General features: G+C 35.7%; 1 protein-coding gene across 2 annotated transcripts in view; it reads right to left on the minus strand.

The window, feature by feature from the left end:
• LAMA3 (laminin subunit alpha 3) overlaps positions 1-25541 on the minus strand; it is a 310601-nt gene that overhangs the window by 277299 nt on the left and 7761 nt on the right. For both annotated transcript variants that reach the window (XM_031946523.1, XM_031946522.1), the window contains exon 2: positions 7170-7322. In XM_031946523.1, coding sequence (XP_031802383.1) covers positions 7170-7322 — 153 coding nt within the window. The remainder of the gene's footprint in view (positions 1-7169; positions 7323-25541) is intronic.

Consider the following 25541-nt stretch of genomic DNA (forward strand, 5'->3'; position numbering starts at 1 on the left):
TGAACTTCATTTTTAAGCATGGGCAGTTTGGGGGAGCAGAAGCACTGAGCTTGGGAGCAGGAAGATTTATCTTCATGGGTTCAAATCTGGCCTCATATGCCTTACTAGCTGGGCAAATCACTTATTCCTGCTTGCCTCAGTTTTCTCATCTGGAAAATGAGTTGGAGAAGGAAATTATAAACCACTCCATCATCCTTGCCAAGAAAATGGGGTCACAAAGAGAAGGACATGATTGAAATGACTCAACAATTGAACATTAAGTCACAGTCTCCGCATTTTCCTTTATTCCCTTCAAGAGTTAAATTTTAGGGACCCTAAATAGGAAAATCTCAGTATATCTTAGTTGCTGGGGAAGTATCCTTTAAGAATCAAGGTTACAAACAACTTAGAATTCTTTTACATTAATAAAATATTTAAGTAAAGTGATTTGGGTATCCAAAATTAAAACAGCAGAAGAGAATGGATTTAGACATAATACATGAAACTGAAGAAAAGAAGAGAGGATAATATATTGAGACAAAACATTGTATTCAATAGAAAAGTATTTTACAGAAGAGTCCAAGGATGTAGTTTAGGACATCCATTATAAATAGAAGGGAAATACTGCTGACGGAAGGGCTGAAATGCTATCCAGCTTGTTTGGGTAACCACAAGTAACAGTACAGGAGATGAATGATGGCAAGAAGAAAGTGTGATGTGGGAAGTGTTTGGAGATGTTGATGGATTGAAGGAAGGGGGATAGGACATGCACATTGAGGAGGATAGTTGAGAGAAGGTGAGAGGATAAAGGAAAAAGGTTCCAAGGTGTCATAAATATTTTAGATATTAAAAGGAACTAAAAGCAAGTAGGAGAAAACAAGGAAGAAGAAAAAGAAGGAAATAAAATAAGTTTATATATGGACATAAACATAAGAACCATGTGAAAAGTGACATACTGAAGAAAGGGGCAAAAGTAGGGATGTAAGTCTGAGAGGAAGACTAGCATTAGTTCATAGCCCTCATAAAGAAAAAGGCTGTGGAATCTAATGGGAAAATGCCCTAGAATACAGTAAGTGCTTTGGGCTAGTTTTCACTGGGGATAGGGGAATGCCATGGCATCCCTTGAGATATTATATTTAGCCCAAGATTTTTCAGAGTCTCTGGTAAATTCATGGAATTTGGCCTTTCCAGTTACAAGCCTCCCACTAATGTTATTAATGGGATGCCTGCCATGGTTTAAAGCCAAAATATTTCTAAAATTTTGTCAAATTTCACTGGGGAAGAGGGAAAAAAACTATTTTTAATGACTGTATAAGGGATAACTCATGTCATTTCTCTTTATTTTTAAAATTCAGCATCTATTCCCAAGAAACATTTTTGATTGTGTTGTTCGAAGTATTAATGAACAGGACTGGCATGGTGCACAGGTGGTTTCAGAGGTACCTGAAAGGTCATAAGATCATAGATTTGGGGCTGGAAGGTGTCTTAGAAGCTACCCTGACCAACAATCTCCTTTTACAGATAAGGAAACTGAGGCTAATAGAGGCCAACAATTTCTATAGATTTTGACAGAGGTTCTCTGTCTCCAAATCCGTGTTCTAAGATAACCCTCTCATCCTTAAATATCTTCTTTGTTGATATCTGAATTTCTGCCATATGGGAATCATTTCTTTGGGCTAAGAAATCAACTCTCCCTATAAGCCTAGAAATGGCAACAACTCATAATGAAATACTGCTTTAAGACTTTTTTAAAAAGCATATTTCCATATTTGTAAGAAATGTTGTGTAAGAAGAATCAGACCAAAAGGGAAAAAACCATGAGAAAGAAAAAGCAAACAAACAAACCCCCCAAAAGGTGAAAATACTCTGCTTCAATCCACATTCACTCTCCACAGTTCTCTCTCTGTGGATGCGGTTGGCCTTTTCCATCCCAAGTCATTGGAATTGTCTTGGATCAGCACTGCTGAGAAGAGCCAAGTTCATCACAGTTGAATATCATATAATCTTGCTGTTGCTGTGTATAATATTCTCTTTGTTCTGATCACTTCACTAGGTTTCAGTTCGTGTAAGTCTTTCCAGGCTTCTCTGAAACTAGTCTGCTCATCATTTCTTACAGAACAATAATATTCCATTGTATTCATATATTGTGACTTATTCAGCCATTCCTTGATGGGCATCCACTCAATTTCCAATTTCTTGCTTCTCCAAAAAGAGCTGCTGAGGCAGCTACGTGGTGCAGTGCATAGAGCACCACCCTTGAAATCAGGAAGACCTCAGTTCAAATCTACCCTCAGATACTTAACATTTACTAGCTATGTAACTCTGGGCAACTCACAACCCCAATTGTCTCCAAAAGCAAACAAACAAACAAAAGCTGCTATAAACATTTTTGCACTTGTGGGTCCTTTCCCCTCTTTTATGATCTCTCCCGTGATACTGCTGGATTAGAGCTGCATTAAGGCTTAAAAGGTGTTTCCTTCACAAGCTTATAAATTAGGATCACAGCACTTATACTTGAAAAAATATCTTAAGAGATAAATTAATTCAAGTTTCCTCATGTATCTAATCTAATCAAATCCTACAAGCATTTCTTAAACATCTATTATGCTCTAGTCATCCCCCTTGGTTTTAGGAATACAAAGACTGTATTCAAGAAGTTTCCCTTTTACTAAATGAGGAAACTGAAACCCAAAGAAACAGAGTAATTTATCTCTGTTCCAAGAGATACACATACACTTAGTATCCAAGGGTCAGAGGCAAAATTTGAACCCAGCTCTTCTAGTATACTGCACTTGCCAATACTCTGCATTGGTTTAGTAACATATTTAGTCCCTAATAGATAGGCACCATATCTATGATTTCGTTGCTACAGGGAATGCCCAGGTGAGGAAACTCCCCATGTGAGCAGAACCTTTTTCTGCAACCTAAATTCCTAGAGATTTGCCTAGGACACAGAGATTAAGTAACCTGCCTATGGTCACATAGTCAGTAAGGGCTAGAGACCCTAATTCCTTTGCATTCATTTTCTTTTTTTCCTCCCATTTTAATAATTTGTTATTTTACCAAATACATGCAAAGATAGTTTTCAACATTCACTTTTGTAAAATCTTGTGTTCCAACTTTTTCTCCCTGCCTTCTCCCCTCCCAGAGACAGCAAGCAATCTAATATAGGTTAAAACATGTGCAATTTTCTAAACATATTTCCATGAGACATCTGGCTTAAGGTGTCAAATGGGCATTTGGTGATACAGGATGGTAGGTCAGGAGAGACAGGAGGACTGGGAATCATTTGCATAGATATGGTCATTAATCTCATGAGAGTGATGAGATCACCAAATGAGTTAAGAAGAATATGGAGACTCAGGACAGAGCCTAAGAGGACACTTATAGTTAATAGGAATCACCTAGAGAAAGAGCTAGCAAAAAAAAAAAAAAAAAAAAAAGCAGAGAAGAAACCAGAATTGCCATTTTTTGCCTCCTGTATGGACTCTCCCAAGCCATATCTTCACCTGTTCTTGCTTGCTTTAAAGTGACTCTCTGAAGATCATAGGACTCAACATTTCTATCTGCTCCAAGATCTCAAAGAAGGGCATTGAATAATCTATCACTTGCCTCCCTCAGAGACTTCTCTGTGGACATCGATATTGTGCTTGGACTCATTCCCCAATAATTATCATATTCTAATGTAGTTATATTCTCCCCGTTCAGGGATTTTGAACAACAGGATGCCACTGAACCACCCCTATTCCCCATCTACCTAAGTCTGTTCCCTTACTCCCCTTTCTTCTCAACCTGCTTCCCAAATGTTCCACTCCAGATCTACCTGTCTGTGCCAGATCTGTGGTCTCTGGAATGCCTGCTCTGTAAATAACAAATTTACTTTTCTCTCTCTCTCTTTCCTTCCTTCCTTCCTTTGTCCCTCTTTCTCTCTCTCTCTCTTTTTCTTTCTTTCTTTCTCTCTTGTTCTTCTGCTACTGCTTCTTCTTTTCTACTTATCTCTTTTCTCTTCTCTCTCTCTGCCTTTCTTTCTATGTACAGTCTCTCTACATCTTTCTGTCTCTTTCTCTGATTGTGCCTTCTTCTCTTTCTCTCTCTTCCCCCTCCCTCATCTCCTCTACTTTTCCTCCTGTCCCTCTCTCCCTCTCTTTCTCTCTCTCCTCCCTCCTTCTCTCTCTCTCTCCTCCCTCCTTCTCTCTCTCTCCTCTCTCCTTTCTTTTTCTCGCCTCTCTATCCCTTCTCTCTCTCTCTCTCTCTCTCTCTCTCTCTCTCTCTCTCTCTTACTTTCCTCTTCCTCTCTGTCTCTCTCTCCCCTTCTCCTTTATCTTCTTCTATCTTTTCCTCTCCTTTCCTCTTCCTCTCTTCTCCTATCCCCCATCTCACTCCTTTGCCCTTCCCTTCTCATTGTTTCTCTCCCTACCTTTTTCCTTCTCTCTCTCTCCTTCACTGTACATAATGATACCTTGGCCGACAGAAGTCGTTTCGGTCCATCTGCCCCAACCAGTCCCCTTCTCTAAAGCCCTAACCCAGAAATCTGTTTATTGTTGTTTTTGCCTTAATTAAGGGAGCTGGTGCTGCAGTGGGTAGAGAGAGTGCTGGGCCTGGACCAAGTTAGACCTGAATTCAAATTTGACTTCAGATACTTAAAAACTATGTAGCCCTGGGCAAGTCACTTAATCTCTGCTTCAGTTTCCTCAAGTGTAAAATTGGGAGATAATAATAATACCTATGTTTCAGGGTTATTGTAACAATAATCAAATGAGATATTTATTTTTCTAAAGTGCTTAGTATCGTGTCTCACACGATAATATATAAATAATTCTTCCCTTTCCTTCCTTCCTGCCTTCCTATTGAGTACCTGGTGAAGCCTATGGACCCCTTTTCACAATATTTAAATGTATATAATCAAATGTTTAGCATTACAAAGGAAATCAATTCCATTGAAACAAAGATATATTTTTTTCCTTTACAAATTTACAGACCCTCTGAAAGTTATCTACAGACCCTGAATCCATGAACCGGAGATTAAGAATCTCTACTCTAAATAGACCCGATCTAATATTTCTTAGAGCATCATTCTTTTTCCATTAAAATTTACTAAAATGGGATGACTGAACTTAGTTTTACAAGGCACAAATTGGGGACAATCATCTCTGCCATTGAGACATTCAAAGCTGATAAATGGGTTGTCTCCATAAATATGTGTGTCTTGCTTAATGTTCCCATAGTAAGCAACCTAGTGGATTATTCCTATGTTGGCACATTGCTATTTAATCTCCCTAATTAGAAGTTTCTGACACATCAAAAGAATATTAAAACAAAACAATTAGTTTTTCAGGGCAAAAGAATAAATACAGATACATCTGATCTTATGCCAAGTTCAATAAATGGCATTTTGAATAGGTTCCCAAACCTTAGTGAATATAGTAACCCTTAGTTAAATAAATAGAACACAAGTCCAATCTCTCAGCTTAGTTACACTATTAGCTGATGAGATAAACTGATTGTTGTTAGAAAGAGTATAAAGAGACTCAGACCATCAAGGATGTTCTAAAAATTTCCCCAGGATACAAATCCAATTAGCTGATATTCAATACAGCCATGGACCATATTAATTTAAACCAAAAGGAAGTTATAGGAAAACCTAGAAGACCTTATGACAGGCAGAAGAGCTTTAAAGACCTTCAATGTGTAAGATAGCCCTCCCTTTCAGACTCACCTCATTCAATGTTTCTTTTGTGTGATACTCCATTAATTCATGGTATAATTTTCACCAGACTAGCCAATAAGGGGACTAGTTTCAGCTTGAACAACGATCATAGAACTGAAAACCATGTCAAATCAGAATTGCAATCTGGTTCATAGGAACTCCCAGATTTGGGGGATAAGGCAAATCATGAGACTAAGTTTGAGATGACTTGGGAGTATTTTTGAAAGTAGGACACAGGATTATTTCTCACTGGTGTCAAGGCTAGGGTTTCCAAGGAAAAGAACATCAGCATAGACCTCAATAACAAAAAAAAAAAAAAAAAAAATATATATATATATATATATATATATATATGTATATACCTTTTCCAACTAAAGAACATAGTTTATAACTAATCAGGTTTAGTAAAGAATGGTTAAATGAATAGTGCTAATGATAATGATCCAAGAATACTCCCTACCAAAAAGAGAGTCATCGAATCAGCTTAAGAATTACACAAAAGGGAAGGAAGTTCAAAGGGAAACACAAACAAACAGGCAAGCTTTGAAATAATATTTTGCCTTTATTATAAACTTTTAAAATAAAAAAAAAACAAGCTACACAATAGCAATGTCCAGTTTCACATATAATCTTTTTTATTCTTCATATGTGGAAAGGTTCTTTCTTTGTATGTGTATAATTCAGAATAAAAAAAGAGAATACTTTCTACCTCCTGATAGAGGGGTGACGAATTTGTGGATTTATGGTACAGAATTAGACGAACTTTTCAAACAGAGACAATGTCTGGATTTGTTTTACTTAATTATGTTTGTTTTAAAGCTTTGATTTGGGGGATTCTTCTCATGGAAGGAGTATTGGGTAGAAAGAAAGGAAGTAATAATAATTATGATTCAAAAACTGGAAAGAAAGAAAAGAAAAAAACTTTTTTAAATGTACAAAAGAGGATAGAAATTCAGAAGGAGACACAGAAAAGCAAGACAACTCTGAAGGTGTTTTGAATTTATTATACTATGTACTTTTCAAAAATAGCAAGGTAGATAATAGAGTAATAATTTAGTATAATAAGCATCAGGAAACAGCTGTATGACACAGTGCTAGGGTGCTGTATTTTAGTTTAGAAGACATGAGTTTAAAACCTGCCTAAAAAACTTAGTAGTGTGTAATTCTAAGCAAGTTAATCACCTGTTTCCTCATCTGTGAAATAGGCATAATAGCAGAACTACCCCTTTAGGGCTGTTATGGAGATAATTTGAAATAACATTTGTAAAGTATTTTGCAAATCTTAAAAAGTTAATAAATGCTAACTACTATTAGGTTCTTTGTTTACAGAAGTGTTGGTGTTTGTCAAAGTCAGAATGACCAAAAATTAAAATTATTTTAAAAAAATGAATAGTGAAAAATATATGAAAAAATAATGTCAATAACACCAACCATAAAACCAATGATGTAATTTTTGCTCATACCAAGTGAATAAGTAACTCACCTGTCCCAGATCTAGAGTAACATTGACTTTGTTGTACTGTAAGCCCAAAGACAAAGGAGGGCTTTGCCACCAACGTTCAGTCCCATCAATTGCATTGGTTACTGGGTGAGCTTTATTGGGGTCCCCAGAGTTACAGTAGTCACAAAATTGGCCCTGAAAAAGAATTAAAATCAAAGTTTTATTTTTTAACTTTACTTTTTTTCATAACGACATAACAACAGAAACAGTAGTTTTTCATAACAGAAACATGCACTGAAAAAGCAAGGTTATATAGGTTATTAGAGCTGAAAAAGAATTGATATTATCCAGCTTGTATTCATTTTTGTTGTTCAATCATTTTTCAGTCAAATCCAACTCTCCTGTTTGGGATTTTCTTCACAAAAATACTGGAGTGGCTTACCATTTCCTTCTCTAACTCATTTTACAGATGAGAAAACTGAGGTAGAAAGGGTTAAATGACTCTCTCATGGTCCCACAGCTAATAAGTATCTGAGGCTGATTTTGAACTCATGAAGATGAGTCTTCCTGACTCCAAGCCCAGTATTCTAACCATTTTGCCACTTAGTTGCCCCAATACTCATTTTATAGATGAGGAATTAGAGAAAGAAAGTATCTTATCCAATGACATAATGAAAATTATCAGAGCTAGAGCTTAAACTCAGTGCTCTTGAATCCAATTCCAGCACTCATGACACTACGCTGATTGCTTATATTTCATTGAAGTTTATGAAATATCATGTTCAGTCACTCAATCAACAAATTTATTAAGGACTTATTATTTGACAGACACTTTTCTAGCTGCTGGGAACACAGAACCCAAACAAGAACCCAGTGCTTGCCTTCAGGAAGCTTACATTCTAATGGGGAAGATAATATGTACACAAGTATATACACACAAAATATATAAAATGAATATAAAGTCATTTGAAAGGTACAAGTTCATTAGCTAGCAGATGGGAGGAGGGGATCAGGAAATACTTCCCCTTCACATAGAAGGTGGTGCTTGAGCTAAATGTAAAAGGTAGATGTAAGGATAAAGTATTTTGAGCCATGGAAACAGCTGATAGAAAAGCAAGAAAATGGAAATCAAGAATAGCAAGTAAGCCTGATCATAGAATTCATGGAGAAAAATCAATGTTCTGTTAGAAGGTTAGAAGGGTAGGAAAGGTAAAGGTTAAAGAAATATTTAAATATCAAACAGTTGTTTATACTTTTGATACCAGAGGGAATAGGGAACCACTGTAGTTTAATAAGCAGTTTTAATAAGCATAATCAAAGGTGCACTTCAGAAAAATCAATTTGGAAACTACATGGAAGAGTTATTGGAGTGGGAAGAGGCTTAAGGCAGAGGAATCCAATAGGAACCTATTGCAATATTCTAGGTGAGAGGTGATGAAGATCTGAAATAGGTATAGTGAGTGGAAGAAAGGGAGACATGTGAGGGATGGTGTAGAGATAGAAATGACATGATGGGGCAACTGACTGGATTGTGGGATTGAGGTGATGAATCTGGGTAACTAGAAAAATGATTGTCCTGCAGATAATAATAGGGAAGTCAGAATCAGTCAAGAAGCATTTATTAAGTGCCTACTATGTTTCAGATGTGGGGAAGCTAGGTGGCATGGTATATAGAGTACCAGTACTGAAGTTAGGAAGACTCATCTTAAGTTCAAATCTGATTTCAGACACTTTCTAGCTGTGCGATCCTGAGCAACTCATTTAACCCCATTTGCCTCAGTTTCCTTATCTGAAAATGAGTTGTAAAAGGAAAGGGCAAGCCACTCTAGTATCTCTGCCAAGAAAACTCTGAAAGGGGTCACAAAGAGTCGAATATGACTGAAAATGACTGAACAACAACAGCAAATGTTAACTGTTAAGTGCTGGCAGTACAAATAAAGTCATGATAGTTCCTGTTCTTAAAGAGCTTATGATCTAGTGGGGGTTGAAGGAAAGACAATACATAAAAAGGTGAAGGGGGGTATCCCAATGAGAGCATGATGAACTCCTAAACTGGGATAGGAAATAATCTGAGACAAGAGTTCTATATTTGATTTCAGCTTGCCAAATGATGAGCTTCTGGAGATTATGAAGTTCAGGAAAATATCTGGGTAGGAAATGATGAGGTGAATTCCCTGCTTCCCCTTCTTAACTGGTAGAGGACATAGTGGGAGCTCTCCAATGTTCAGCCTCCACCTGCTCCAGTCATAGCAAGGGAGGGGTTGGAAGAAGGGTATACTTAGAAAGAAAGACACTGAGTTCTATTTTGGATGTATTGACTTAGACGCTTATAGAATATCTAGTTTTAAATAACCAGTGGAGAGTTGGTGATGAAGAACTGGAATCTAAGAGAGAAAGAAGGATGGATATCTCATTTTTAAAGTCATCTGAATAAAAGTGTCCATCGAACACATGGGAATTGATAGGTAACAAAAGAAAAGTTTATAAGGAGAAAGGAATAAAGATCCAAAAACAATAGGCATGACATTGATGAGGAATCAGCAAAAGGTGTTTAAAGGGTACAGGTTACCTTTGAGCATAATGTATATTGAGTATAATGGGTTTTTGCCACATCTGTATAAATTTTAAAAGACAGGCAGAATTCTAAGAAATTCCTATTATACTTGGGGTACAGAAATATTTTAATATGTGACAATAATTTGCCTTATTACATTGAATCTGGATTTGATTATGACCTAATTCTTTGCTTCTCTTATTTAATTATATAGAACTTTTCAACTATTAAGTACAAACTATTACTCTTCAAAGTCGAACATAAGTCTTTGCTTAAGCCAATAGTATCTGAAGTGGGTTTTAAGATACTGATATTTCTCAGTGGGTAGAAAAATCAACAATTAAAATCTGGCCTCAGATACTCACTAGCTATGTAACCCTGAGCTAGTCACTCAACCCTGTTTACCTCTGTTTCCTCATCTGTCAAATGAGATGGAGAAGGAAATGGCAAACCACTCCAGTATCTTTGCCAAGAAAACCTTATATGGGGTCATGAAGGATCAGACATGACTGAAAGACTGAACAACAATTCCAACGATAGATTTCAGACATGAGGCATTTAAAGCATGGACCATGCTTGTTTACTCTGGCCATCTGTCTCCCTCTGTCACTGCTGCTATTCCACCCTCCAAACCAGATCTCCAGAGCCCACACCCAGGAGGTGCTAAGCCAGCCATGGAGCAGCTCTCTGGGACTATGCTTCCTCACTCAGGTCATTTTCCAATGTGTAACTACTTATATCCCCACCAGCCCACAGCCCAATTCCAATTTTCCAAATCTTAATTTGAGAACTGGAATAAAACCAATACTACCTTTATCTCTCAAAAAATGAGACACTTGGCTGCCCTGTTGTTCCAATTATCATCCCTATGACTTCCTGAATCACAGAATTTTGGAGTTGGAAGGAATCTTATCAACCATCTAAAAATAGACCAAAACACCTTTCCCTAGCCATCTCCTCTTATATTATTTTCTACCCTTTTGGAGCGCAAGCTCTGACTTACATTACGGGCACCAACTATCTCAATTTGTCTATCTGTACTTAGTGTCTAGTTTCTTACTGGGCACATAGTAAGTGCTTAATAAATGCCTTCTCATCCATTCATTCCTGTACCAAAATGTTGTTCTCTTGGGACATTATTACCAAATATTGCCAAACATAATACCAATCTATCCAACAAAAAGTTGATGTTAAATAGACCTTTTGATACTGGTTCTCACCTTGTTAGTAACTTCAGAGATTCAAAGTTAAGAGGAACTTCAGAGGCCATTTAGTCAAGCAAGTAAATAATAATAATTGCATTTATATAGAACTCCCTATGTTGCACTACCTATAGTAGGCATTTTATAAATACCATCTCATTTGAACTTTACAACCACCATAGGAGATAGCTATTATTTTGGCCTCCATTTTTCAGTTTTGAAAACTGCGATTAAGTGACTTGCCCCAAATCATTCAAATTCAAATGTAGACTCCGAGGTAAGTATCTGAGTCTACGTTTGAATTTGAGTCTTTCTGATTATAGGTACAGTGCTCTATCAATTGCACATTCTACCTGCCCTGTTGTTGTCCAGTCATTTCAGTCATGTCCAACTCTTCATGACCTCATTTGAGGTTTTCTTAGTAAAGACACTGGAATACCCTGCCATTTCCTTCTCCAGCTCATTCTATATATGAGAACTCTGAGGCAAACAGAATTAAGTGACTTGACCAGGGTCACACTAGATAGTAAATGAGGTTGGATTAAAGTCCACCTAATTCCAAACCCTGTGTTCTATCCATTGTACCACCTAACTGCCCCTACTTAAACAGAAATTCCTCAAGAATATCCTTAACAAATAGTTATCCACACCCATCTTAAAGAGTTCAATTGAAAAGAAAAACTGAATCTTAGGCATGGAATTAGAAAGGACCTTAGAAACACCATCTTGCCCAAACACTTCATTTTAGATGAGCAACAGAAATGCAAAAAGATTAAAGAAGGCAAGGCTATTAAGAAGCAGAACTTAATACCTCCCAAGGCAACCAATTCTCTGTTTCAAATACAAATTACATAGGGGTCTAGTGGCCAGAGGAGTAATTTTAAGCTAATTTGTGATCAATAGCTCTTTTCCATTTCATAATATATTTTTGTAGAACTTGATTCTCATCTGTCTTCAGGCATCAACCTCAGACAAAAATTAGGACATTCAGCTCATTAACTATTTCTTTCTCAAAGAGCTATCAATGTCTTGGTATAAGATTGGTACTATTTTGTTGTTGCTTGGTCATTCATACATGTCTGACGTTTTTTGCCCACATGGATTTGTCTATGAGTTTTTCTTGACAAAGTTACTGGAATGGTTTGCCATTTCTTTCTGCAGTATATCCCCATTTTACAGATGGGGAAATGAGGCAAATAGGGTTACGTGGCTTGACCAGGGTCACACAGATAGCATCTAAGGTTTGTTCATTCACATCTTCCTGACTCCAGCTCCAACACTCTATCCACTGAACCACAAAGCTGCCCCTGATGTTTTACTTGAATCTGATTTGTGAGTATTCAATACAATACTATCTGAACATTGGCTGTTTCTTCTATTTGTTCTTTCCTGCTAAGCACGGTGTTATTTCTATATAATGAAGGTAGAAATGCTCTTCATGTTTGAACAGCATATGGTTTTATATCTAGCTGGAAATACTTCTCCTTCAGAAATGTCAAAGTTGGCAACCTTTTGGATATTAGCATATTTTTCCATCTATTTCAAACATTTGCTATTGAAATAATCAATGAATATTATTTTAAATAGTATTTTATTTTTCCAAATACATGAAAAGATCATTTTCAACATTTGTTTTTAAAGCTTTTTATTTTCAAAATCTATGGTTTTTGCTGGTTTTCAACATTCACCCTTACAAAACCTTGTGTTCCGAATTTTTTTTCTCCCTTTTTCTTCCCTCTCCCATATTCAGCAAGCAATCCAATATATGTTACACATGTGCAATTCTTCTATACATATTTCCACAATTATTAGGCTGCACAAGAAAAATCAGATCAAAAAGGGAAAAAATGAGAAAGAAAACAACATGCAAGCAAACAACAACAAAAAAAGTGCAAATACTATGTTGTGATCTACACTGAGTTCCCACAGTCCTCTTTCTGGGTCCTTCGATTCATTTTTGCAAGATTTTGTGTCCCAAATTTTTCTGCCTCTTTCTCTTATCTCCTCCCTCCCCAAGCCTGGGTGGGAAATGATGAGGTGAATTCCCTGCTTTCCCTTCTTAACTGGTAGCAGACATGGGGGGAGCTCTCCAATGTCCAGCCTCAACCTGCTCCAATCAGAGCGAGGGAGGGGTTGGAAGAAGCAATCTTGGATAGAGTGGGTTAAATATGTGTAATCCCTTTAAACATATTTCCATATGTCATGCTGTGCAAGAAAAATCAGGCCAAAAGTGAAAAAATCATGGTAAAGAAAAAAAACAAGCAAAAAAAGATAAAAGTAGTATGCTTCACCCCACATTCAGTCTCCATAGTTCTCTCTGGATGTAGATGGCATTTTCCATTCCAATTCTATTAGAACAGTCTTGAATCTCTGCATTGCTGAAAAGAGCTAAGTCTATCATAGATGATTATAACATAACTTGCTGTTACTGTATACAATGTTCTCCTGGTTCTGCTCACTTCATTTAGCATCAGTTCATGTAAGCCTTTTCAGGCTTTTCCAAAATCAGCCTGCTCATCATTTCTCATAGAAAAATAATATCCCTTGGGGCAGCTAGATGGTGCAGTGGATATAGCACTAGTCCTAAAATCAGGAAGATCTGAGTTCAAATCCGATCTCAGACATTTAACACTTCCTAGCTGTGTGACCCTGGGCAAATCACTTAACCCCAATTACCTCAGCAAAATAATCATAATAAATACTATCTCAAATGCAATAAAAATATAATAGGCAAATATGCCTTTCTTTTTGTCATATTTATTCTATATTTAAAAAAAAAAAAAACCTATTCAGGTTCATACTAGGCTTTTATGGCTAGCCAGGTAAACACATCTCCTTGAAAAATTTTAAAGTACTTTAGAGAGAGACTAAAGTACTTTAGAGGCTGAAGTCAAGAGTTTTCAGCCCCTTTTCCCTTGTTTGATTGATGCTTCATAGGACCCGTCCCTGAATAAAATTATATATACTATTTTTGGATAGTAGTTATGAGTCATTTTTATTTATGTAGAAAACTCCCAATATGGGGACTTCAACTGTGTAATATATACAAAAGTAAAACGAAAATTTTAAAATAATACTTCATTTTTTTCCAATTACATGGAAAGACAATCTTAACATTCATTTTTAAATAAAATTTTGAGTTTTAAATTCTCTCTCCCTCCTTTCCCTCCCCTTTCTCCCATCTCCCCAAAAACAATTTGATATAGGCCTTACATGTGCAATCATGTAGGACCTATCTCCATATTAGTTGCATTGTGAAAGTAGAAAGTTTACCAAAAAAAATTAAACAAAATGTTTTAAAATGTGCTAAATGAATTTAAAATTCTTGAAAAATATTTATTTTTGAAATCAAAGTCATCTCACCTTTGATGGTGCCAAAGGTACATATACACACCCTGCGTAGCAACTGAATTTCTTCAAACTGAGGTTTACATTTATCATTTTCCTGTATTGAACTTTAACCTAATAATAAGAAACCAATCAACACAGAGAGTTTATCTCTGTGAAAGCAAGATAGGAAAAATCTTGAAACAAAGGTTCTAAAGGAATAATTTATCAAAACTATAGTCAGGAGCTCTGATTTTCCTTGAACTGATTTAAGTATGTTTTGGCAACAAAATGGTACTTTCTTTTGCCCAAGCAAAATGAATCTTTTGGAAGATTATATAATCAATGCCAAAAACTACTCTAAACTGAAGAGCCCCAAACACTTTCTCATAAAATAAAAAGAAAAAAAAATGGATTCCAAGAAACACTGTTATAAGGAAACTTTGGGCACTCACAGAGACTTTATTATTCTTTTCTTTTTTATAAATTTTGGGTGGATGGGATCAAAAGGAATTTTTAATAAAAAATTTTTTTTCCTCCTTCTACCTTTCACATTTGCTTACTTGGATATGGCTCAGAGAAACTATTAAAAACAAAAGTCAAAATTCAGTCAAATTCTGGGTCCAGAAGACTACAAACCAGGCCTGAAAAAAATCAAAAGGTAGATCTGGAAGTGAAATACCTCCAGTTGTCTAACAGAAATATTGAAACTCAAGCTTCACTTTTTGTGACCTTCTCCTGAAATGTTGATGGGGACTAATATTTATGTGAAAGCCCTGAGTGGGTGAGGATGACCTTCACAGAGAGGCCTAATGAGCATGCAGACTACTGGATAGCCAAGAGTAGAGAATGAGCATTTAAAAAATGTTTTATAAAGTGCAAATGCTGCTAAAAAATATTTTTAAAAGAAAACTCAGGGAACCAGGTATAATAGAGTCCATAGACAGTTCAGGCTGACAGATGGTTTATACATTTCCAAAGTGATCCAAAGGGCTCCACAGGAGGGATGAAGGTCCAATTAGCATGACCTCCACAACCTGAGAAGATGCAATTTGACTTCATCATTCCCTCAGTTATTTGCTGCCTCTGGTGTCTGTAGGGTATAGATGTGCAAAAGGGGAAAGGGTTTCTATTGGAGTCCAGCATTAATTCACCCCATCCTACCTGCAGCAGTGAAAGATGGCTGTAGGCAAGAGGCAAGTAAAGTAATATAAAATATAAAATTGATGACAATATGCAGACTGGGAGTTAGGTGGCTCAGTGTTCTGGTCTTAGAGTTAGTAAAACTCATCATCCTGAGTTCAAATCCAGTTTCAGACATTTACTACTGGGCAAGTCATTTAGCCCTGTTTGCCTCAGTTTACTCATCTGTAAAAAAAAAAAGTTGGAGAAAGAAATGGCAAACCATCTTTGCAAAAAAATAATAATAATAATAATAAAATAAAAATTAAAAAAAACCCTAAATGGAGTCACAGAACCCAGAAGAAAGTTGGACACATTTGAACAACAATAAACCACGATAAAAGAAGAGGTACTCTGGGTATATTCTATGCTCCTAGGATTTTCTGATTTTTCCTATTAATCTGTTAATAAGGAAATGCAATGGTGGGCTAAAAGGGTGGGGGGGGAAGGATCTATCTAAATGAAGGATCAGGTTATCTTAAAGACTAATCCAGAATCTGCCTTTGTGGTCTATGAAGTCAACTACTATTTTATAGGGTATTGGAAGCACATAGTCTTTTACCATGATCATTTTAAAGACATTCACCTAAACCAAAAAAACTCACTCATTTGTAATATTTTCTGGCTAAAGCCCCACCATGCATTTCTTCTAAGAAATTGAAGATTTACTATATACATAGAACACTACAGTATAGCACTAAAATAAATACCTTCTCCTCTCACCTTATTTTTAAGTCTGTGTGTTTCTAAGCTATTCTGTTCATTGCCACATCAAATAACACCAGCTTGTATTTGGCCCTGGTTTGAAGCAGAGAAGGCATGGAATAGTGATTATGTGATACGCCAACCACCTGCTTCAGACCAGATGTGTGGAACGAGACCCAGGCTCAAGAAAGTAAGTACACAATCTAGATGAAGTTCCACTGTCCTTATGACATGTAGTGAACTCTTGAATGCATTAACATTTAACAAAGATCATCCCTCAAATACCCCATTACATACCACTATGCACTTTCCCCAAATCCCCATCACAAAATAAGGATTACCAAAGTTTCTGAAGTTGGTCTCATATATGCAGGGATAAAATGAGCACTCCTAGTAATCTGGTGCTCTAAGAAGGTGATAAAGATTTCAGGGTTATTGAAACCTCAACACTGTACCCCCTTTTTGGGAAGATTTCATAGTTTGAAAAGGCACAGGTTTTTTTGTATTTTGTATTGCTGAATTTTGCAAAGAGGAAAGTAGATAGATGTATTGAATATGGCATAATTTCATCATTTGTTCCTAATCAAATAATTTACCCCTTTAAAGCTCATTACCTTTAGGAAATGTATTTTTGAGGATGTATTTACTTTGATGAAACTTTTAATTTTCTCAAGTATTTATTTACTTCATGGTTCTTCTAGAATTTTTTAAGAAAATCAGAATGTCATCAACAAATGGAGATTGTTTTGTTTCCTCTTTAGTGGTCGTTTTCCTTCATTTCTTTCTCATATTATTCCTTTGCTCTTATAGTACTATGTCAGAAAATAATGGAAGAGGCATTCTTGATTAACTAATGAACTTAATGAGAAAGAAGAGTTTCTCCATTACAAGTAATGAATGTACCTTTTCATTTTGGATAACTAATATCAATCATTATAAGAGAAGGCTTTTCTTATACTTGTATTTTTAAAACTCACTTTTAACATCAGTAAGTACTATATTTTATCTGAGGATTTTTCTGAATCTATTAATATAAGTGTATATTTTGAGTTTTGTTATTTATATCATTAAAAAAATGATGATTGTTTTCCTAATGTTAAACTAATTTGTACTTATGGTAAAAAAAAAAAATTTAAATTTATTTACAAGTAATAACTTTTTAGACATAATCATATAAAGATAGCATAGCATGATACAGTCAGAATAATTTGACTTCTAGTCCCACTTCTAGTGTCACTGGGTGACACTAGGAAAATTACTTAAACTCTTGGTGTCCCAGACAACTCTCAGGGAATATAAATTACTGAACAGCTACCCATTTATGTTGATAAAATTTTCATTGGGATGTTTTAATATAAATGAAATCATAAGTCTGTTTTCTCCCCTCAACAAATTCTATTATTCCTTTGCTAAATATTTTATTTTAATGTTTTGCATAAATATTTATGAATTAACATAGCTTAATAATTATCTTTCTCAGCTTTATCACTCTTTGTTTTGTCTATAAGAGTAATATTTCTTTTACAGAAGAAATTTGACAAAGTGTTTTTTCTATATTAATAAAATAGTTAATATATTCAGATTAATTTCTATTTTAATATTTCATTGAATTTATTTTTAAATCCATCTGATCTAAAGTAAGTTTCCCTCCTTTTTGGTAGTTTATCTCTGGCTTATTCAATTTCTTCTTATGAGATGATTGGACTTGTAGCATCACTATTTCTAATTTATTATTTTTAGTATTTTACATTCCAATAAAGAGGCTGAATATGGCCTAATAGATAGAAATCAGGTCTTAGAGTCAGAGGAATTGTATTGAAGTCCTGCCACTGACATAAATTAGCTTTATCTTATACAAGTCACTTAACATTTCAGTGACCCAATCAATTCTCTAAGACAATAAGTGACAGAATAGTTACTGATCTGAGTAGATAGAGGGGTTCCTACTAGAAATATACTATACCAATGAAATAGCAAGTTTAGACTGAAAGAAAGAAAAGATAGTCTATATATAACAAAAAACCCTGCCATATGAGAGATATGTATAAACAAACACACATATACACATATTTTCATATGTATATTTGTCCCGTGTATGGAAAATATTCATACATTTTCGCCGCCATCTTCCATTTTCTTTAAATTTTCAGTTTTTACTGATGTGTAATAGTGTTTAGGAGTTTCTGACAATTCTTTTTATTTCTTCTCTGTTCATCAATGCATGAATTTATCTGGCTGATCTTTCATTTGACTATTTCCTCTCTCTTTTTCAAGTCAGATTTTGATCAAATAAACTAATAGTTTATTGATTTTGTTAGCAATTTAGTAAAATGCTATTTACTAAAATAATATTTGCTAGGCCATTGTTTTTTAATTTTATTTCTGTTCTGAATTTTAAATTTTCTTTTTTTAAGCTCACTTTGAGATTGTTGACTGGTTTCCCTAGGGGCTAAAGGACAAGGAAGGGGAGTACTGTCAAGTAGTCTTCAGGAGAGAAACCTGCTTTGGATCAGGTAGAGGGTATGGTGAATCACTTTTTTAGAAGTGCTTGATGACGTGTATGCACCTGATTCAGAGCATGCATAGATATTCTGTGACTGTTTCTTGTCCTCAAAGCAAGCCTTTTAATTGACTGGAAAGGGTTTGTTGGTTGTGCTTTGTTCTCAAAGAGGACCAAAATGGCATCACAGTGTGTCTGACTGTGACTGATCAGACCAATATGAGTTCAGAATGTTCTGCCACAGATCAGACACAAATAGTCCCTATGAACATTTACTGCGCATCTCTCATTTCTTCTGAACCAATTCAATTCTGCTTTGCTCACAGAGCACAGAACCTTCTTTGATGAGGGCACTTCATGCTGGGTCAGTATTTCCCATGTCATACAATCAATTCTAAAATTCTTAAGAGATGTTGAGCATGTTCATATATTGCTTTTTCTGATCACTATGTAAGCACTTGTCCTGTGTGAGTTTTCCATAAATAGTCTTTTGGCAAGCAAACATTTGGCATTTCAACAAAATGGCCAGCCCAACGAAGTTGTGTTCTCTGTAGTAGAGTTTGAATGCTTGGCAGTTTAGTTCAAGAAAAGTCCTCAGTATCTGGTATCTAATCCTGCCAGGTGATCTTTAGAATTTTCCTAAGACAATTCAAATGGAAGCGATCCAGTTTCCTGGCATGGTACTAGTATATTGTCCAAGTTTCACAGGCATACAACAATGAAGTCAGCACATCTCTGTAGACTGTCAGTTTGGTAGTCAGTCTAATATCTCTCCTTTCTCACACTTTTCTTCAGAGCCTCCCAAACACTGAGCTATCTCTGGTAATGCATGTGTCAGTCTCATTATCAATGTATATTTCTCTAGGAAAAATATTGCCAAGGTAAGTGAATTTATTCACAGCATTCAAAACTTCTCCATTTGCTGTAACCAATGGTTCCACATATGGATGGTGTGGTGCTGGTTAATTCAGTACCTATGTTTTCTTGGTGCTAATTGTTAGGCTAAGTTAGCAGCTGAGAATCGATCCATACTTTGTTGCATCTCAAAGGTTGCACTGTGTACAATCATCTGCAAACAAAAAATCATGCACCAACACTCCCCCTACTTTAGTTTTGGCTTGTAGCCTTTTCAATTTGAAAATTTGTACTCTCAATACAGTAGCTGACCTTGATGTAATGTTTGTCCTCATTGATGTGCCTGAAAATATCATACTTTTTTAGCATAGGAACAAGCATAGAGCCTTGTTTCACTCCATTAGTGACTGAGAAAGCTCAAGAGCGCTGTCCATTGTCCAGAACCTAGGCAAGCTTGCCTTCATGAAATATACTATACGGATGAAATTCTATGGGCAATCAAATTTTGACTTAATTTTCCATAAGCCATAGCATTCTTGCCAGAGTCCTTCTAATAGACTGATCCCATACCTAACAGAAGATCATCTATCTGAGAGCTATTGTGGCTTCAGATAGGGCTAAGGAACAGCTAATATGTTGTCTGCTGCCCAACAGCTCCAGAAGAAATTCTAGGAGCAGAACAGAGGTGAAGGGATAAGTTAATATGCAAAAGGGGGCATGAGGATACCAGATTTCAGTCTCTTTCCTGGTCAAGACTCCTTCCCACATTCCCACAGCATTGGGACTCGTACCTCAGTTGCCATCAGGGAAGAGACTCATTTGTGTATTTTATACATATACTCAGTACTGGCTGAGTGGCCAGCTAGAAGGATGGAAAACGGTTTCATCCTCATACAATGAATGAACAGCAAACAATCACAAAATCCCAGCCATGCTCTAAATTGGAAACAGGGCTCCTCCATCACATATCTGCATGTCCAAAAGTAGGCTCACCAAACCCTGAAAGTGGAATTGGCAGGAAGCAGGAATACTCCCTGGACCAATTACATCACAGGATGATGTCTTAACTTGTTCCTGAATTGGTTCTAAGTGATACAGAATTGCACAGTATTGTCAGACTCACTTTCTCTTCCAGAGGCATTGATGTCCAATGGCAGAATAAAAGTCAGACAACTGGTGATGGCCCAGAATGTAGTGGATGATCTTGGCATCTTAAATATCACCAAGTTCTAAGCACATTGTTGGGAAAGACAGCCCCCTAACTCACTAACCCGTTTGAGATCTGTGGGTTACTCTCAATCTGTGTTAGCCATCTACAGAGACAGTTTTACCAGCATGTGACCATTGCACATGCTACAGCTTGGCCACAGATGAGAATTAGATGACAGGTGGACACCAAAGGTGGATGAACTTATGCTAGATCCTTATGCTAGTCCTTATGCTAGATGTGTTAGTCCTCCCTACGCCATATATGCCCAGAAGGTCAAGCTAAAACCAAGGGTGGAACTTATAAGAATGCACATTTCATCTTAATATAAGGAAATAATCAGAATTGCACCAAGATGAAATGTCCTACGTCAGGAGTTAGTGATTTCACAATCACAATCTTCAAGTAGAGTTGGGATGACTATTTGTCCAGACTTGTAAAGGTAGTTCTGGGATTCTGAGGTCATTTTCAAAGCTATGTTTCATCAAGTGCCAGAAGCTGTCAGCTAGCCATAAATTAGGTTATATGCAGTGCCCAGTTTATGTGAAAAAGCAAAAATGTATGTCAGTGCTTGAAAATAAATCATGACTTTTATCATTTCCTGATGTTTTATGATAACATTTTATATCTACATGTGGATTTTTATTCAAGATAAATCTGATAAAATTCATCCAAAAGCAAAATGAAGAAAATAGAGGAAGAATTGGCCAATCAAGTAATTATCCTAATGGAATTTCATTAGTATTTTATTAAATATTCTAGTAAATAAAAATACACGCAACTCAGCATTTTAAATAGCATTTAAGTTTGTATCAGCTAGATTATCTGCTACAATAAAGGAAATCAACTTGGAAACAGTGCAGAACTACATTTTAATGTGATTCTAGTAGTACAATAGATAAAAGAAATATTAGGCCTACAATTTATCCATTCTTGTCTAATCACCGAAATATTCTCATGGAATCTTTCCCAACAAAGTCATCCTGAACCTATGTATGTTGAGGTAGATTTAACCTGTGCAGAATTTTCCCAGGGAAGGACTTCTTAAGGTTTTTCTACTTGTGGCTCATTTTAACCCAAGAAATTTTTATGCAGACTCTAAGTATATAAGCATATAAAATAGGCATACAAATAAAACATTTGCTAATAAGAAATCAAAATTTTGCAGCCCCCCAAATTTAGTTACATGACCCTATGTGAAGTCACAACACATAGTTTAAGAAATTTTGCCTAAGATACAGTGAATGCGGGAAATTGCATAGGGTCCTTCCCTAACTCTAACAGGATCTGAGACAGCAAAAACAAAGCTAGTTGAAACCCTCCCACTCATTTTTTTTGAGATTTCATTGTTATCACTAATTTGTCTTCAGTTGTGTTCTGAATGCCATATTTCAGGAAAGATATTAATAAATCGAAGTATATTTAAGATCAAATAATCAGAATAGTGGGAAGAGAAGGGGAGAAGGAAGAATTCAAAATATTACATATAGATTTTTTTTTTAACTTGGAGAAGAAAAGATACAGAGTCATGAAATTCTTCAAATATCTTTAGAGCTATTCTGCAAAAGAGTAAATAAACTTTTGTTTCCTGGCCCCAAAATCAGGACCAATGGGTAGCAGTTACAGAGAATCAAGGGCATAAAATATAAATGATTCAAAAATAAAATTTAGATGTTCTCTTATTCTATTTCTGAATGGATTGTCTTAGAAGGTAATGAGCTTTCCATTACTGGAGGACTTCAAGTAGAAACTAGATTTATAAAAAAGGATTCCCCCTCAGAAGTCACATGGACCAGATGTCCTTTATAATTCTGAGATTCAGAGCCTACCATTTTCCACTGTTGAACTAAATCAAGCAAGCAAGTATTTATTAACAGAAGCTAGAGATTTAATTAACTTTACCCTGTTACAACTCCTTCATTTTTAACCTAGGAGCAATCTAATGACCCTCAAATCTATATGGCTTCTTTTTTCTCCCGTTTTATGTTATTATATCAGACAAAAACTTATTTGTACAATCAAAATAGCCCAGAATACTCAGGTAAATAAATCCTTATCATCCAGAAAAATGTTTGGCTCTTTGTTACATCTTAAAAATTTTTGTACCTCTAGCTAACCCTTGATCTCTTGATGTTCTAAGCAAAATTGGGATACAGGAAACATTTAGATACAAAACTAGAGTATCTGTTACTGGATATTCATGGATAGGATGTTAGAAGAGTAGACTTTTTGAGATAATTTTCTCCATCCTTCCTTTCTTCTCCCCAGGACTCCAGTATTCTTCTTTCTCTCTCTTTCTAAGTCTTCTCAGAAGATCATTAAAATATAACAGAAACATTTGTAGGACTTCTGTCCCAGTTTCCTCTTTTACTCTCTAGATTAGTTAGGTGGCACAAAAGAGAAAAGTGCTGGGCATGGAGTCAGAAAGACTTGAATTCAAATATGATTTCAGACTCTCAATGTGTGACCCTGGGCAAGTCATTTAATCCTATTTGCCACAGGTTCCTCATCTGTAAAATGATCTGGAGAAGGAATGGCAAAACTGTTCCTTACATTTGCCAAGAAAACCTTCAATCGGACATGACAATGAACAACAACAAAAATTGTCCAGTTATCCTTCTTCCATTCTTTGCTTGTAAGGCTTTTTATACAAGTGCAACACAAGACTTTATATATATATATATATATATATATATATATATATATATATATATATATATATTAAAATTGGCCCCCTTATAATGTTAGGGAGAAGGAAGGGAAAGAAAGAACACTGTATAGTGTACTCAATGATGAACCTTCCCAAGTAACCCAAATCAACTCAATGTCATTCCATATATGGTATAATTGTAAAAATAATGAGAATTCCTCTGATTAGCAATACAATTAATTGATCTTATCACTTTATAATTATACCTTGGGCATTTCTCATTTACATTGAAGGATTGCTCTAATATTGATGATTTCTGTAATTTTTTTCTAATTATGACTGAAAAGGTCAATTTGTGGCTAATAATTTCTTCCACTCTGTAAAAATTCTTTTTTGGGTTACCAGAAAGATTAAAGCAGAGATTAAAATACCCAAAGACAATGACACTATTTTCTCGGAAAGTCCCTACAGAGATCAAGTCAGCCTTCAAAATAGATGTTCAATAAATATTGTTGACTGATATCTGTAGAACAAATAACTGCTTCTAATATTTGAAAATTTCAATCTTGTTGGTGATCTGCCCCTCAGAAATAGTCCAATAGTGCCTTTTTCAAAAAAAAATTTACTCAGTTTTAATCACTAAAAGCTTAATTGTTTATTTTATCTTTATAGGTTTTTTTTTTGCAGAGCATTTCCTACCCCTCCCATTCAGATTGCAGATTGATCTTCCCCTTGTGACAAAGAAAAGTAATTAAGAAAAATCATCCAATACAGAAATCTTACATTCATATTTGTTAAATTCAGTAACATTTATTAAGCACCTATTATGTAGGAATTGATTACATGACGTGAGAGACACTAGCATAGGACTGCTCAGCATGGCAAACCCTCATCAAAGAAGGTACTATGCTCTCTGAGAAAAGCAGATTTAAAGTAGCTCAAAAGAAAGACAAGATGCACAAATTTAGAGAATCCACTCCAAATGTTTATTTGGACTATTTGTGTCTGACCCATGGTAAAGCATTCCAAGCTCATATTGGTCTGATTAGCCATAGTCAGACACACTGTAACTTGATTCTAACACAGTGATGTTATTTTTTTCCTCTTTGAGAATGAAGTACACAACAACTAATCAATCATGTGACAGGCATTGTGCTAAATACTGGAGATACAAAAAGAGGCAAAACAGTTCTTGCCCTCAAAGAGCTTACAATCTAATGAGGAGGGATAACATGCAAACAAATATATACAAAACAAGCTACATACAGGAAAAATAGGAAATAATTAACAGGGCAAGCACTGGAATTAAGAGAAGTTAGGGAAATCTTTAGGTGGTAGAAACCAGGAAAATCAGTGCTCAGAATGGAGAAAAGAGATTATTTCCAAATATTGGGGATAGCCAGAGAGAATACCTAGAGCAAGAGTTGAAGTATTTTGCTCATGAACAGCCAAGAAACCAGTCTCATTTGATTAAAAAATATAAATTGGGGAAGAAGGCTTAAGAAGAAGGAAAGATAGAAGAGGATTAAGTTATGAAGGGCTTTGAATGTCAAACAGAGCATTTTTAAAATTTGCTTCTAGAGACAATAGGGAGTCTCTAGAGTTGATTGAATAGGGAAATGACATAATTAGAACCATTTTGCTTTCTTTGTTATCACCAAGAATACTCCTATGAAATTTTTTATAGAAAGAGAGACCTGAATTTCTGCTTTTGACCTCATTTAGATATACCCATTAGGGAGATTTCTGGGTCAAAGAGAATGGACATTTTAGACATTTTTCTTGCATAATTCTAAAAAGAAATTGAAAATGGTGGGAACCATTTTTCATTTCCACCAATGATGTATTATTGTACTCTCCAACATTGACTGATTCTATCTTTTTTTTTCCATCCTTGACAATTTGCCTGACTTAAGGTGAAATCTCAAAACTGTTTCAATTTTCATTTTTCGGTGCTGAATAAAGAACTGAGTAGTGCTGCTTTGTGCTGGGTAGAGAACTGAACCAAAACTGAGTTATTATTCCCCAGTTGTCTACAACAATGCTATCTCACTTGAAGTCTACATCAGGGTTTCCTTAAAAAAAATTTTTCTTCTGACTACCCTGTTTGAATTTGCCCCTGTTTCAACTCACCATGCAACAACTGCTTCAGATATTCATCTATTCCACATGTCTGGATCAGAAAAACTGCTGAAGACAGACCACATCACTACTCAGAGACTGGCTTTCTTC

This window comes from Sarcophilus harrisii, chromosome 1 (assembly GCF_902635505.1).
Source record: "Sarcophilus harrisii chromosome 1, mSarHar1.11, whole genome shotgun sequence".
Taxonomy (NCBI): Eukaryota; Metazoa; Chordata; class Mammalia; order Dasyuromorphia; family Dasyuridae; genus Sarcophilus; species Sarcophilus harrisii.